Here is a 12,444-nt window from a genome sequence, read left to right on the forward strand (position 1 = left end):
AAAAATCTCTTTTGCAAACTATTATAACCTTTAGCAGTTATTAACACATTCCTTATTTGAAATAGTTGAAGGTGGATTATTTTAAGGACATAGTCTGTGCAAAATGAAACAATGCCTTAGTGGCAGCACCGGCACACATTGGTTTAGTACACAATGGTTGCAGGTGAGCACAGCAGGTGGACCTACCACATGAGTCCTGGTGAGTTTAGAATTCAGGGACAGTTGATGGAAAGCATGTACAAATCAAGACACATCAAAGGTCAGCAGCAAACGCTTTAATTGTATCTCATTTCAGTGATGAACGAAGATTGTGGATGACTCAGAATCTCCTCACACACCCTATCTTCATATCAAGTATTATTTTTAAATTCCCTGCAGGGCCAGTGGTGTGCATGCACGGTAGATGTTGACCTACTACACATGGAGTGCTTCCAGCAATCTCCGAGCAGACTGTAAAACAATAACAGCGACAACCTGCCCATGGCTTGTGCAGCTGTATGTGTGCAACCCCGTAAGGCCGCATAATTAAGGCTTAAACCTTAAAGCCAGCACTTTGTACCCACTGCAACCCCTGCCTTAACAGCAGTTTACCACCACCACACAGAAACTGTGCCGTCAGTGTCGAAGATAATGCCCATGATGTAACAATACTTAATACAATTTTTACAATAAGATGGTTCTAGTTGTTGTTTTGAATTGGAATTTAATGCTTTAACAGAAAATGAAAAAAAATAGTTTATACTGCTCTGAATTCTGTCTCATACATTTTTGTCAAACATGCTTTGTATGACAGCAGTGAAAGTGAAAGGATTCTCAGGGAACAGTGGAAACTATGATGTTGTGTAGTCTTGCAAACAGTGTAAACCTTTAACAGATGTTCTGCGTGTTCTATTTTTGCCACTTCTTGAACATTATATTATCTGACATTGCATCGTGGTCAGATACTGTAAAGCTCCAGAGGCTTTTTATTCAATTTAATGAAATCCATCTATCCATGCAAAGATGTTAACCACCAAGCCATTATGCAGCCCAATTTAAGAAAATAATTCTATAATAATAATCTGTAGATCATAAGCTATATAGTATTTCAAATGTTTTTTACAGACATCATGCTAAAATTTTGAGGATTATGCTTCCACAACATTTTAGCAAAGCAGTCGCTACTTAGAATACACAGTACCCGTCCAAGTCTCAAGCAAATTCTGAAGATGTGAAGTGAAAATATTGCAAAAAAAACTGCTTTATAAGATTTACAAATGTAAATAGGATGCAGTGTTAAAAAAAGAAATCCACGTCTCAGTATTTGTGCACAAGAAACTAGAATCAAATTTCAAAATTTCTGTGCACAAATTCACACTTTCAAGACAAAAACAGCTTTTGTGAGTCTTCACTTGGGGTTCTGTGGATTGTTATTTGCACATTTGTCACTTTCATCTTGGAGATACAAATCCTTTTAAACATGGATGTCTTTTATTGCACAGTTTTCCAGTGTGTAGGGGAGAAAAAAAAAATCTAAATTTCAAAGAAATCCTGTGATAACTGTGAATATATCTGGGTGTCACTGACAAACAACTAATAATTGCCGATTTAAACTAATTTTAATGGCACCAGTTTGACGTAATGCATACAAATACAATCTAAAAACAGGACTCAGAAGTGAAGAACTTTAGCTGACAGCGTACAGGTTTACAGAGGTTTTCTTGACATTGTAGCATTGCATCCAAGTAGCTTACATGATGATGTTAGCATGTTAAAAAAAAAAAAAAACAGGTTTGACTTCCACTTACCCACTGATGTGTCATTAACGCGCACTCTTTCCCAGGAGTGTTGTTAATCTGGAAGTATGTTTGAACCAGTCCTACTCTGGTCCTCTTTGTTCTCCAACAAACATGCACTGAGCTCACATTCATGTCAGTCCATTAACAAAGCGACTAAAGCTAAACCAAATACCTAGTGAGGGTTACTATGCAGTCTCCATCAGTGCCAATGAAATGTTACATTCATCTGCAGCTGGCCACTTTTGGCCATATGTCTAATCTGACTGTCTCTCCCTGGAATCTGCCCTCAGAAAGATATTCTGATAGCATTTTAGTTGTGTACATTGTGTTTGATTTGAGACAAGAATGCAGCTGTCTTAAGATTGGAGACATTTATCTGTACACGCAATAACAGTGACTGACAGCTCAGCTGCTTATTTTTTTCCACATCCAGGAGAAGGCATCTGTTACATATTTAAATTGTTTTTTATAAATAGTTCATAATAATGCTGCAAGCAGCTCATGATTGAAGACATTCTATTTTTTCCCCATTCTCTTATTAAAGTTGACTATGTCAATGGTTTGAATAGCAAGAAAAATCACACTGCTAAATTGTTTTCCACATAGGAATTCAGGAACAATGCAACTCGATGTCTTTCTCTATCCTTTCTCCCTTTTGATTTTATTCTGCTTTTTTAGAAATCTGTCACCCTCTGTCAAAATAGCAAACAGAGGTGGTGTATTTGTGTGCACTAGACTCACAGAGCGTGACTTTAATTTGCAGGTAGTTTCCAAGTTTCTCCCTCCAGGAGTGATAGCTCATCGACACCATTAGTTACCTAACCAGCCTGAGACCTGCCTGCAGCTTCCCAAGTGTGTATGTGTGTGTGAGTGTGTCTGTGCATTTCTGTGTGCAAGTGTTTGAGCTCATCTTGCTTTATTATGGCTGACTTCCTCTCTCATTAGATGTTGCTCTTCCTCTGCCTTGTACACACACGCAGGTTACCTTCATATATCTTGCCACTTTCTTGCCATTTCCTGTCATACGTGCACATAGATTTGTTCACGATGGCATGCAAACGTATACACACACACAGACAAACAAAGATTGAGTGTCACTGGCAAACACACAAATCACCTCAGGGAGTTGACATGGTCAGATTTTATTTCGTTGTCTATCGCTTCGAAGCTGATCTTTGCTGAAGGATTAACTGATATTACAGAATTTCATCTTACCTACCAGGACTTAATACCAGTGGTATTTACAAACCTCTCTCTCTCTCTCTCTCTCTCTCTCTCTCTCTCTCTCTCTCTCTCTCTCTCTCTCTCTCTCTCTCTCTCTCTCTCTCTCTCTCTCTCTGTGTGTGTTGTGTTTATATAGAAGACAAGAAGTGGAGCTGAGGGTCAGAGAGGCTCTTCTGCCAGCCCACATCTAAATTTAGTGCTCCTGAATGCTCCAAGCAGGCAGTCAACATCTGGTAGAAGATGCTTTGTTTGCCTTCATGTCCCTAATTAAATGAACAGCGTAACAGTGTCTCAGCAAGACACACACCTTCGTTAGTTCAGGGCTTCTGAGAAATTGCATGAGATTACATTCTCCACTGACCTACTGGAGGGACCACAGTGCTCCCCAGCAGACTTTGCAATAGCTTCACTCCTGAGGAGGAGTAAATAACCCTGAGGGATCAGGGTCAGGGCATTCCTGTGGAGAAGGTTGGGGGGAAGCTTGCTTTTGGTTAGGGACAGGGTTAATTTGGGTTACTCGCAAATGAAAAACACTCTGGATGCAAAGAAAACCAATTTTGGACTGCACCGGGAGTAGTAATCCCAGATTTAAAATTTTCATAACAGCATTCCACTGTGACTTGTAATCTGAAGCGTTTCACTTGTGGTTTACTGACAGTTTTTGCACACGCAGATACACTAACAGCATCAACAGAATGTATGTGAGATCAGTAACACTGCAGGTTCACAGTGATTTTTATTGGGGCTTTCTGTGATTAGAAAAATACTCAAAATTTGTTCCAACATAAACTCCTTGACATGAATCTTGAGGGGCACAAAGATGTTGGGTTCCTTTGTACAACTTTCAAAAGATTTTACATTGTTCGAAGGATCCTTGAAGCAAGCTGAGTTACTGTGAAAACAGATGTGATATTCACACCTTGCCAATCACTTTTAAAAACACTTCATAGCACTGGATTTATGACTTCATGTAATCGGAATTTGTATGTTTTAGTGCCACACTGATTTGAAAAGTGTGTGAGGAAGGTTAGAATTGATGTAATTTGTTCACATTCTTCCTCTCTCTTTTCTTTGGCTTCCTCCCTGTCCCTTAATTCCCTCTCAGGTGCGAGTTATTATCATTGATGAAAATGACTGCGTTCCAGAGTTCCTCCAATCGATTTACAGCAAGGATAGTGTACCAGAGACTGTGACAACAGCAACCTCATTGCTGCAAGGTGAGCTATCCGGACGAATCTTAAGACCTATTTTGTGTCAAATTAATAACACCTATATTTTTGTCTTCGTAACATATATTTGCAGGAACACAGCATATCTCAATCTTTATTCTCAAAAAAAAAAACATTCCCACACAATTTTGAAAATATTGGCAAGCATTCATGATAAACATCATGCCTGTAAACATACCTGATGAACATAATATATAATGCACACATAATTAAGCTATTATTGAAAAAAAAAATGCTGCTTGGAATGTTTACTTCCAAACTGGAAGGAGAGACTGGAAACTAGGCTGAATTAATAACCGTACAACCACCCACCAATCCATCCCCAAATTCATGTGAATCATAAGAAAAGTTGTATTTCTTCTATCTTCATATTTGGTGGTTGTAAAAAAAAAAAGACACACACACACACATATATATGTATGTATTGAATTATATTATATGGAAATACACTGTCTGTCCAAAAATACTCGTCACCTATAATTAACTTAGCAAATAGGTAGGAGCCTTCCATTAATTAAGTGATGAATATGTTTCAGCAGGCTACAACTTATTTACCACTAGCCAATGCAATGAGGAGCTTATTTCTTAACCATTTTGGAAGACCTATCCTGTGGTCATAGAAAGGATGTTAATCTGTTTCAGAAGTGTGTAATTATTGGCCTTCATCAAGCAAAGAAAACAACCAAGGAGATTGGTGGAACTATTAAAATCAGGTTAAGAGTCCTCCAACGCATCATTAAATCCTGGAAGGATAGTGATGAACCATCATCTTCAAAGAAGAAATAGGATCGGTCACATTTCGACAGGTGTATGTTATATGCTCCTTGTTCCTCACACTCCTCTTCTCCCATCCTCCCCTCTCCATCTCCCCTTCCCTCTCCCCCTCTACCTCTACATCTCTACCTCTTCTGATCCTCTCAATTCGCTGGTCAGCAGCCAGATGGGTCCCCCATTTAAAGAGCCGGGTTCTGCTCAAGGTTTTTTCCCCTTAAAAGGGATTTTTTTTCTTGCCTTAGGGCTTGCTCTGGGAGTTCAGGCATATAGGTTCTGTAAAGCATCTTGAGACAATTTGACCTGTAACTGGTGCTATTTTAAAAAAATAATAATTGAACTGAAATTAATTCAATTCAATTCAACTGATGAGTCCAGATCTACCCTGTTCCAAAGGGATGGGCCCATCACAGTAAGAAGAGAGCTGGATGAAGTGATGTACTCATCATGGCTAGTGCCAACTGTACAAGCCTGTGGAGGCAGTGCTATGATATGGGGTTGGTCAGGTCCAGGTTCAGCAACATTGTGTTCCCAAAGGTTGAGGTCAGCTGACTACCTAAGTATACTAAAAAATACCAGGTCTTTCCATCAATGGAGTTTTTCTTGCCATGAGCATGTTCCAAGATGACGATGCCAGGATTCATGGGGCTCACATTGTGAATGGGGGGTTCAAGGAGCATGTGGCATCATTTTCACACATGGATCAGCCTCCACAGAGTCCAGACCTCAGCCCCATTGAAAATCTTTGGGATGTGCTGAAGAAGACTTTGTACAGTGGTCCAACTCGCCCATCATCAAAATATGATCTTGGGAGAAAATTTATGGAACTTTGAACAGAAATAAATGCTGTGACTTTGCAGAAGCTTATCGAAACGATGCCATGGCAAATGTGCTCCATTCTCAAAGCTAAAGGCGGTCCAATATAGAGTGTGCTTTTTTTTTTCAACAGGCAGTGTATATACCTTAAGTGGAAAATAAAACTGGAAATAAAGCTAAAAGCAGATGCACCTCAGTGAGTGAATGTGACCCTGTTGGGTCTGGGTGTTATGCAAATGTTTGAGAAACCCTGCTGTAGTGGCTCTTGGAACAAAATAAGAGTGGCTGAGGTTTTTCAGAATTCATGTGTTTTGACTGGTCGGGAAACGGAGTAGGTACTTGTCAGAACTGGCATGCGTGAAATCACCGGCGCTTCCATCAGTGCTGCTGCTCTAGCCTCTCCTTTCCTGTAACAACCCAATTTCCACACCAGGATCGCTTAAGTTTCATCTAACGTGAAGAAATGGTAGTGGTAACTGTTGTGGATATGATTTATCACAATTTGATCTGTCACAGTGTGACTTATCACTGAGGAACCCAATATTTATATTTATTTATTTATTATTTGAAATTTTGATGGTCTGTGTCAACACAACTGACAGTAAAGTATTTCATGCTTTCATGCTCCTTTCCTCTAAACTCAGAAAGACTACTGTGGTAGCCATGCTGTTTAATATCCTAAGCTGTAATTATCAGTTCAAATGGTGTGACTAATACAGTACTATTTAGTTTTAAAGCAGTTCAAAATCATTCTGTTTATAGCTCAAAACAAAGACATGCTTCAAATTTAATAACTGTTAACCTTACAGCTTTACAGGTTGACTCACTGCAGGCTACAAATGGGATTGGGGTGCAAATGAGTATTGACAAGAACAAAATGCATGAAAATAAAACACTGCATCCAGCATGTAAATTAGTAATGACTGTAGTTATGACACCTCACTGGAAATGATCATTAGCTTTCACTGTGGGGAGAATAAAAAAAAGGATTTGCATTGTATTACAATGTCTTGTTTTTGTCACACTTGTGTGGTGTTCTTGCTGAAATGTATTATCATCATCGGTGTCACATTCACCACCACCATTACCACCATTAGTCAAGTATGTTGTTTGGTGATAGGAAGTAATATTTACATGCACTTCACTTACAACTACACAACAACTAATAGAAAAGCTATTATTTGTAATAAATAAATAAATATCAAGTTGGTTGTGCATTTGAAATTGCACATAATAATATAATTCCTTAAAATTCAATGAGGTTGTTCAAAAATACTTTTATTTATTTTTCAGTTTTGTTTAACCCTCTGCATCTTGACCCCTGTCACATTTTTATTCACTGGGGGCTCGATTTCACTGCAAGTCCAGTATTTCTGTGGGAATATAATAAAGTTACCATGCCATTAAAAAAAATGAATATCAGCTTTTGTCTTTGAGTAATTAGTTTACAAAAAAGAAAACATACGACTGCTTACATTTTTATTCTGTCTCTATAATTGACTCGTATCAGCTCTGTACTAACACAGTGTTCGGCCCAGTTCAGTCAAAAAGTTGCTTTATTTTTTTCATGCGACTGTTGGTCACATATGAGTTCATCATTGCTTAATAGTCACAGTGAGAAGCGCTTTTTTTTCCTTCACTTTTTAGAGGATCTGGTGCAAATTTTGTTTTTGGTGACTTTCACAAGATGAGGTTAAAAGGGGATTTTGATCAAATATTTAAAGCTTCGATTCAGTAAACCACTTGAAACAGTGGTTGCAGTGTTTTATTATTTGCTCTTTTGTCTTCCGTAAGTTGTTCCATAGCAATCCATATTCATATTTGGCTGGATTCACCAAAAATAGCTCACTCTAGTTAGCCTGTTATTATGGTGTAATGTGATTTTGAGAGAAGGGAAGTGTACTTATGTGATGATTTTCTTTGGTAGATATATCAGTTGTTTTATTATTATTTTCTCTCTCTCTTTTAAAGCAGTAAGGCTCAGACTAAACCTTCAACCCTGTCGGGAACAATTTTTCCTTAAGGATATCTCTTTATATTGCTCATTCAGCTTTCACTCAAATACTCCCAAAACATCATCCTGCCACCACCGCCCCTCACTGTTAGGATAATGTTGGGCAGGTGGTGAGCAGTGGCTGGTTTCTACCAGATGTGATACTTAGAGCTGAGGCCAACCAATTTAATACTGGCTTCACTGGATCAAAGAATCTTATTCTTACAGTCTATGATACCTTCAGTGATTTCATTTTTCTGAACTCTAAAGTGGTCTTTTATGTCTTACACTGAAGACAGACTACCTTTTGGCCACTCTTCCATCAAGTGCACATCAGGAGTGCCGCACTGACACTTGTCCTTGTTGAGGCTTCTACTATCTCCACACAGGATCTGTGGATGTTAGTCAGAGTGACTACTGGGTTCTTGGTCGCTTCTCTTATCAATGCCTTTCTCCCTTGTTTGCGCAGTCTGGCTGGGCGCACAGTATATAGTATATACACAATATACAGTACACAGTGTGTATATACACACGTGGACAAAATTGTTGGTACCCCTCAGTTAAAGAAAGAAAAACCCACAATTCTCACTGAAATCACTTGAAACTCACAAAAGTAACAATAAATAAAAATTTATTGAAAATTAAATAATCAAAAACAGCCATTACTTTTGAATTGTTGATTGACATAATTATTTTAAAAAACAAACTGATGAAACAGGCCTGGACAAAAATGATGGTACCTCTATAAAAGATTGAAAACTATTTGACCAGAGTGACATGATTAACTCAGGTGTGTCATTTAATTGACATCACAGGTGTTTCCAAACTCATAATCAGTCAGTCTGCCTATTTAAAGGGAGACAAGTAGTCACCCTGCTGTTTGGTGAAAAGGTGTGTACCACACTGAACATGGACAACAGAAAGCGAAGGAGAGAATTGTCCCAGGACATCCCAAAAAAAATGATAGACAAACATCTTAAAGGTAAAGGCTATAAGACCATCTCTAAACAGCTTGAAGTTCCTGTGACAACAGTGGCTCATATTATTCAGAAGTTCAAGACCCACGGGACAGTAGCCAACCTCCCTGGACGTGGCCGCAAGAGGAAAATTGATGACAAATTGAAGAGACGGATCTTTGGAATTGTATCCAAAGAGCCCAGAGCAACCTCCAAAGAAATTAAAGGTGAACTCCAAGGCCAAGGTACATCAGTGTCAGATCGCACCATTCGTCGTTGTTTGAGCCAAAGTGGACTTCATGGGAGACGACCAAGGAGGACACCACTGCTGAAAAAAACTCATAAAAAAGCCAGACTGGAATTTGCAAAAATGCATGTTGACAAGCCACAAAGCTTCTGGGAGAATGTCCTTTGGACAGATGAGACCAAACTGGAGCTTTTTGGTAAGGCACATCAACTCTATGTTCATAGACTCAAAAACCAAGCATACGAAGAAAAGAACACTGTCCCTACGGTGAAACATGGAGGAGGCTCAGTAATGTTTTGGGGCTGCTTTGCTGCATCTGGCACAGGGTGTCTTGAAAGTGTGCAAGGTACGATGAAATCTGAAGACTATCAAGGCATTCTGGAGAGAAATGTGCTGCCTAGTGTCAGAAAGCTTGGTCTCAGTCACAGGTCATGGGTCTTCCAACAGGACAACGATCCAAAACACACAGCCAAAAACACCCAAGAATGGCTGAGAGAAAAGCGTTGGACTATTCTAAAGTGGCCTTCTATGAGCCCAGATCTGAATCCCATTGAACATATGTGGAAGGAGCTGAAACATGCCATTTGGAGAAGACACCCATCAAACCTGAGACAACTGGAGCTGTTTGCTCATGAGGAGTGGGCCAAAATACCTGTTGACAGCTGCAGAACACTCATTGACAAATACAGAAGTCGTTTAATTGCAGTGATTGCCTCAAAAGGTTGTGCAACAAAATATTAAGTTATGGGTACCATCATTTTTGTCCAGCCCTATTTCATTAGTTTGTTTTTTAAATAATTATGTTAATCAACAATTCAAAAGTGATGGCTGATTTTGATTATTTAATTTTCAATAAATTTTTATTTATTGTTACTTTTGTGAGTTTCAAGTGATTTCAGTGAGAATTGTGGGTTTTTCCTTCTTTAACTGAGGGGTACCAACAATTTTGTCCACGTGTGTACATATATATATATATATATATATATATATATATATGTATATATGTATATATATATATATATATATATATTACTCCACTGTTGTTGGTCATAGGTTTGTGCTTTGCCAATACTATAATTGAGAGAGTAAGAACAGATGAGTGTTTTATGTTATACCATCTTACAGTACGCAGTAGCATTTAAGTACATGACAAATACATACTATATTTGAATTAAATACTGAAAAATATCTGTGCCAACTAAAGCAATTTTCAGACAGCTCTCACCAGGATCACAACACGCAAAAAGCGAAAACATACGTTGCACTGCATGATGAATACTTCCTGAACAGAGATTGCATGCACATGGACATCTATGTTTTAAAATTTGCAAACTTAGAAAGATACATAATTGGAGGAGGCCCTGGGGAGCTTCCTTTAGAAAACAGTGTAAAAACAATGCTCTTGAATTTTTACACCACCTAACCTCTTGGATTGAGTCAGAAACAGCCACTTGGGAATAGTAAGAAAGCGTCAGAGTGACAGAGAGAGAGAGACACTGTAACCACAGTAAGTCACTCTATGTGAGAGGAGATGTTTGCTGCTGCCAGAGGACCGAGTGACAGAGATTACTGTGAGCAGCATGCATGGGAAAAAGTAGTAATATTTGTGGATATTCTTGCTTTCCCGCTGATTGATTTGAATTACTCGATGTTGCACGGTGCTGCTGCTGCACTGTGCTGCCTCCTCTGTCATGTCTATACGTGCACTGTCAGGGTCCTCTTTTTGTGATGCAGCGTTATCAGTCCTGAATTTGTTTTCCACTGTGTGAGACAATGGACGTGTAGAATGAGAATAGTATTTACTGCAAGACCTGGCAGTTCTATCAATAGCCACATTACTCTTAAAAAGCCAACTCTGATTTGGTTTCTATGTGAGTGTTCCATCTCCACCCCTAAATCCTGTCTGATCAGCGAAGTAACTTTAGCTGGATGGAAAAGCAATATTTGCTAATGACAACTTTTAAATCAGTTTGGAAAGTAGTCGAGAGTATTATCCTACCTTGAGCTTATTTAAAGTTTTGGTGAAGTCAGTGTGGGTCAAGCAGGCTCATTCACCATATGCTGATGACTGACACACTGTAATTGACAGCAACAGTCAGCAACAAGTTTGATTTAACAACCTCAAAAGGCTTTCCAAGAATGTGTGATTTTTTTTACACCCTGTGATTGTTGTGAGCTGTACAGTGACTCAGTGGTTAGCACTTTTGCCTTGCAGCTAGAAGATTCCTAGTTCACGTTCCCACCTTCCCGGGATCTTTCTGCATGGAATTTGCATGTTCTCCCTGTGCATGCATGGGTTTTCTCCGGGTTCTCCAGCTTCCTCCCACAGTCCAAAAACAAGTGTGTGTGTGTGATCTGTTCCTTAAAAAATGTAATTTTTCAGTGCAAGTCAGTCTACCAGCACTAGATGAGTAGAACCACAGTAAACAGATTCTGTACAGTACCTTGGGTTATCAAATGCAATGCAAGAATCTCCCGGATTAACAATAGAACTGTAAATAAATACTCGTATGTGAGAGAGTGAATGTGGAAGAAAGTAAGCGTGAAGGTGCATAGTGTGGGAGGCACAGCAGGCCCTCTACTTGCTGCCATCAACAGGTGCACCAAGGGAGGTGAGAAGTTTCCCCGCTGTGCTGCCCTGTGTGTGCCCACCCATGTGCATGCATGTTTCTATATTTTGAGCGGGTGGGGTGGTGGTTGTCAGTGAATGTTTGTGTTTCTTGAACAGGATGCATGTGTTAATTATGATACCGACAACATCTATGTATCCCTAACACCATTTGAGAGGGGTTTTTTTGTTTGTTTTCAAATGGGAAATTGTGCAGTTAGCTTTCAAATGTCGTGATTTTAAAAGTGGCTCAAGCAAGGTGTAATTTTGCCAAAAATACCTCATAACAAAACCTAAATGCCCAAATGTGTTATGGATAATTATACTGTTGAGTACATCTGAGTACATATAAACTGAACAGCCCAGCCCCCAGGAAAAAAAAACAAAAACAAAAAACATTTTTTTCCCTGACTTAATTAAGCAAGTTAAAAGGAATATTATTGAATTAAATGAGCAGGGAGAATTCGGCATCCAGCATCGTTTTTGCTAAATCATGTGTTAGTAATCCCATAATCAGTTCCATCGTGAGAGTGGACAAATGTGTACTTCGCCAAGTTGGAAAAAAAAAAATGCAATACCAAGCAAGCCAATTATCTTGCTTTCCATGGAGTTCTGAGGATCCTGCAGTTTCCATCTTCAGTAGAAAATCATTATATGCCAGAAAGACATGGGGGATGCAGCCAGAAATGTACAGTGCCCCGCTACCCCCTCTCCATGTAGCGATGCCAGCACAACAATGATGATTCAAGATTATAGAAAGACTTACTGACAAATAAATGCACAACTGGTACTCTGAAGGGTAGAAATCTGTACTTAGTAAAT

General features: G+C 39.0%; 1 protein-coding gene across 1 annotated transcript in view; it reads left to right on the forward strand.

The window, feature by feature from the left end:
* Positions 1 to 12,444, forward strand: part of si:ch211-186j3.6 (neural-cadherin) — a 416,158-nt gene that overhangs the window by 118,543 nt on the left and 285,171 nt on the right. The window contains exon 5 of the mRNA XM_051944931.1: positions 4,108 to 4,219. Within this exon, the coding sequence (XP_051800891.1) occupies positions 4,108 to 4,219 (112 nt within the window). The remainder of the gene's footprint in view (positions 1 to 4,107; positions 4,220 to 12,444) is intronic.

Source organism: Acanthochromis polyacanthus, chromosome 2 (genome assembly GCF_021347895.1).
Source record: "Acanthochromis polyacanthus isolate Apoly-LR-REF ecotype Palm Island chromosome 2, KAUST_Apoly_ChrSc, whole genome shotgun sequence".
In the NCBI taxonomy this organism is placed as follows: domain Eukaryota; kingdom Metazoa; phylum Chordata; class Actinopteri; family Pomacentridae; genus Acanthochromis; species Acanthochromis polyacanthus.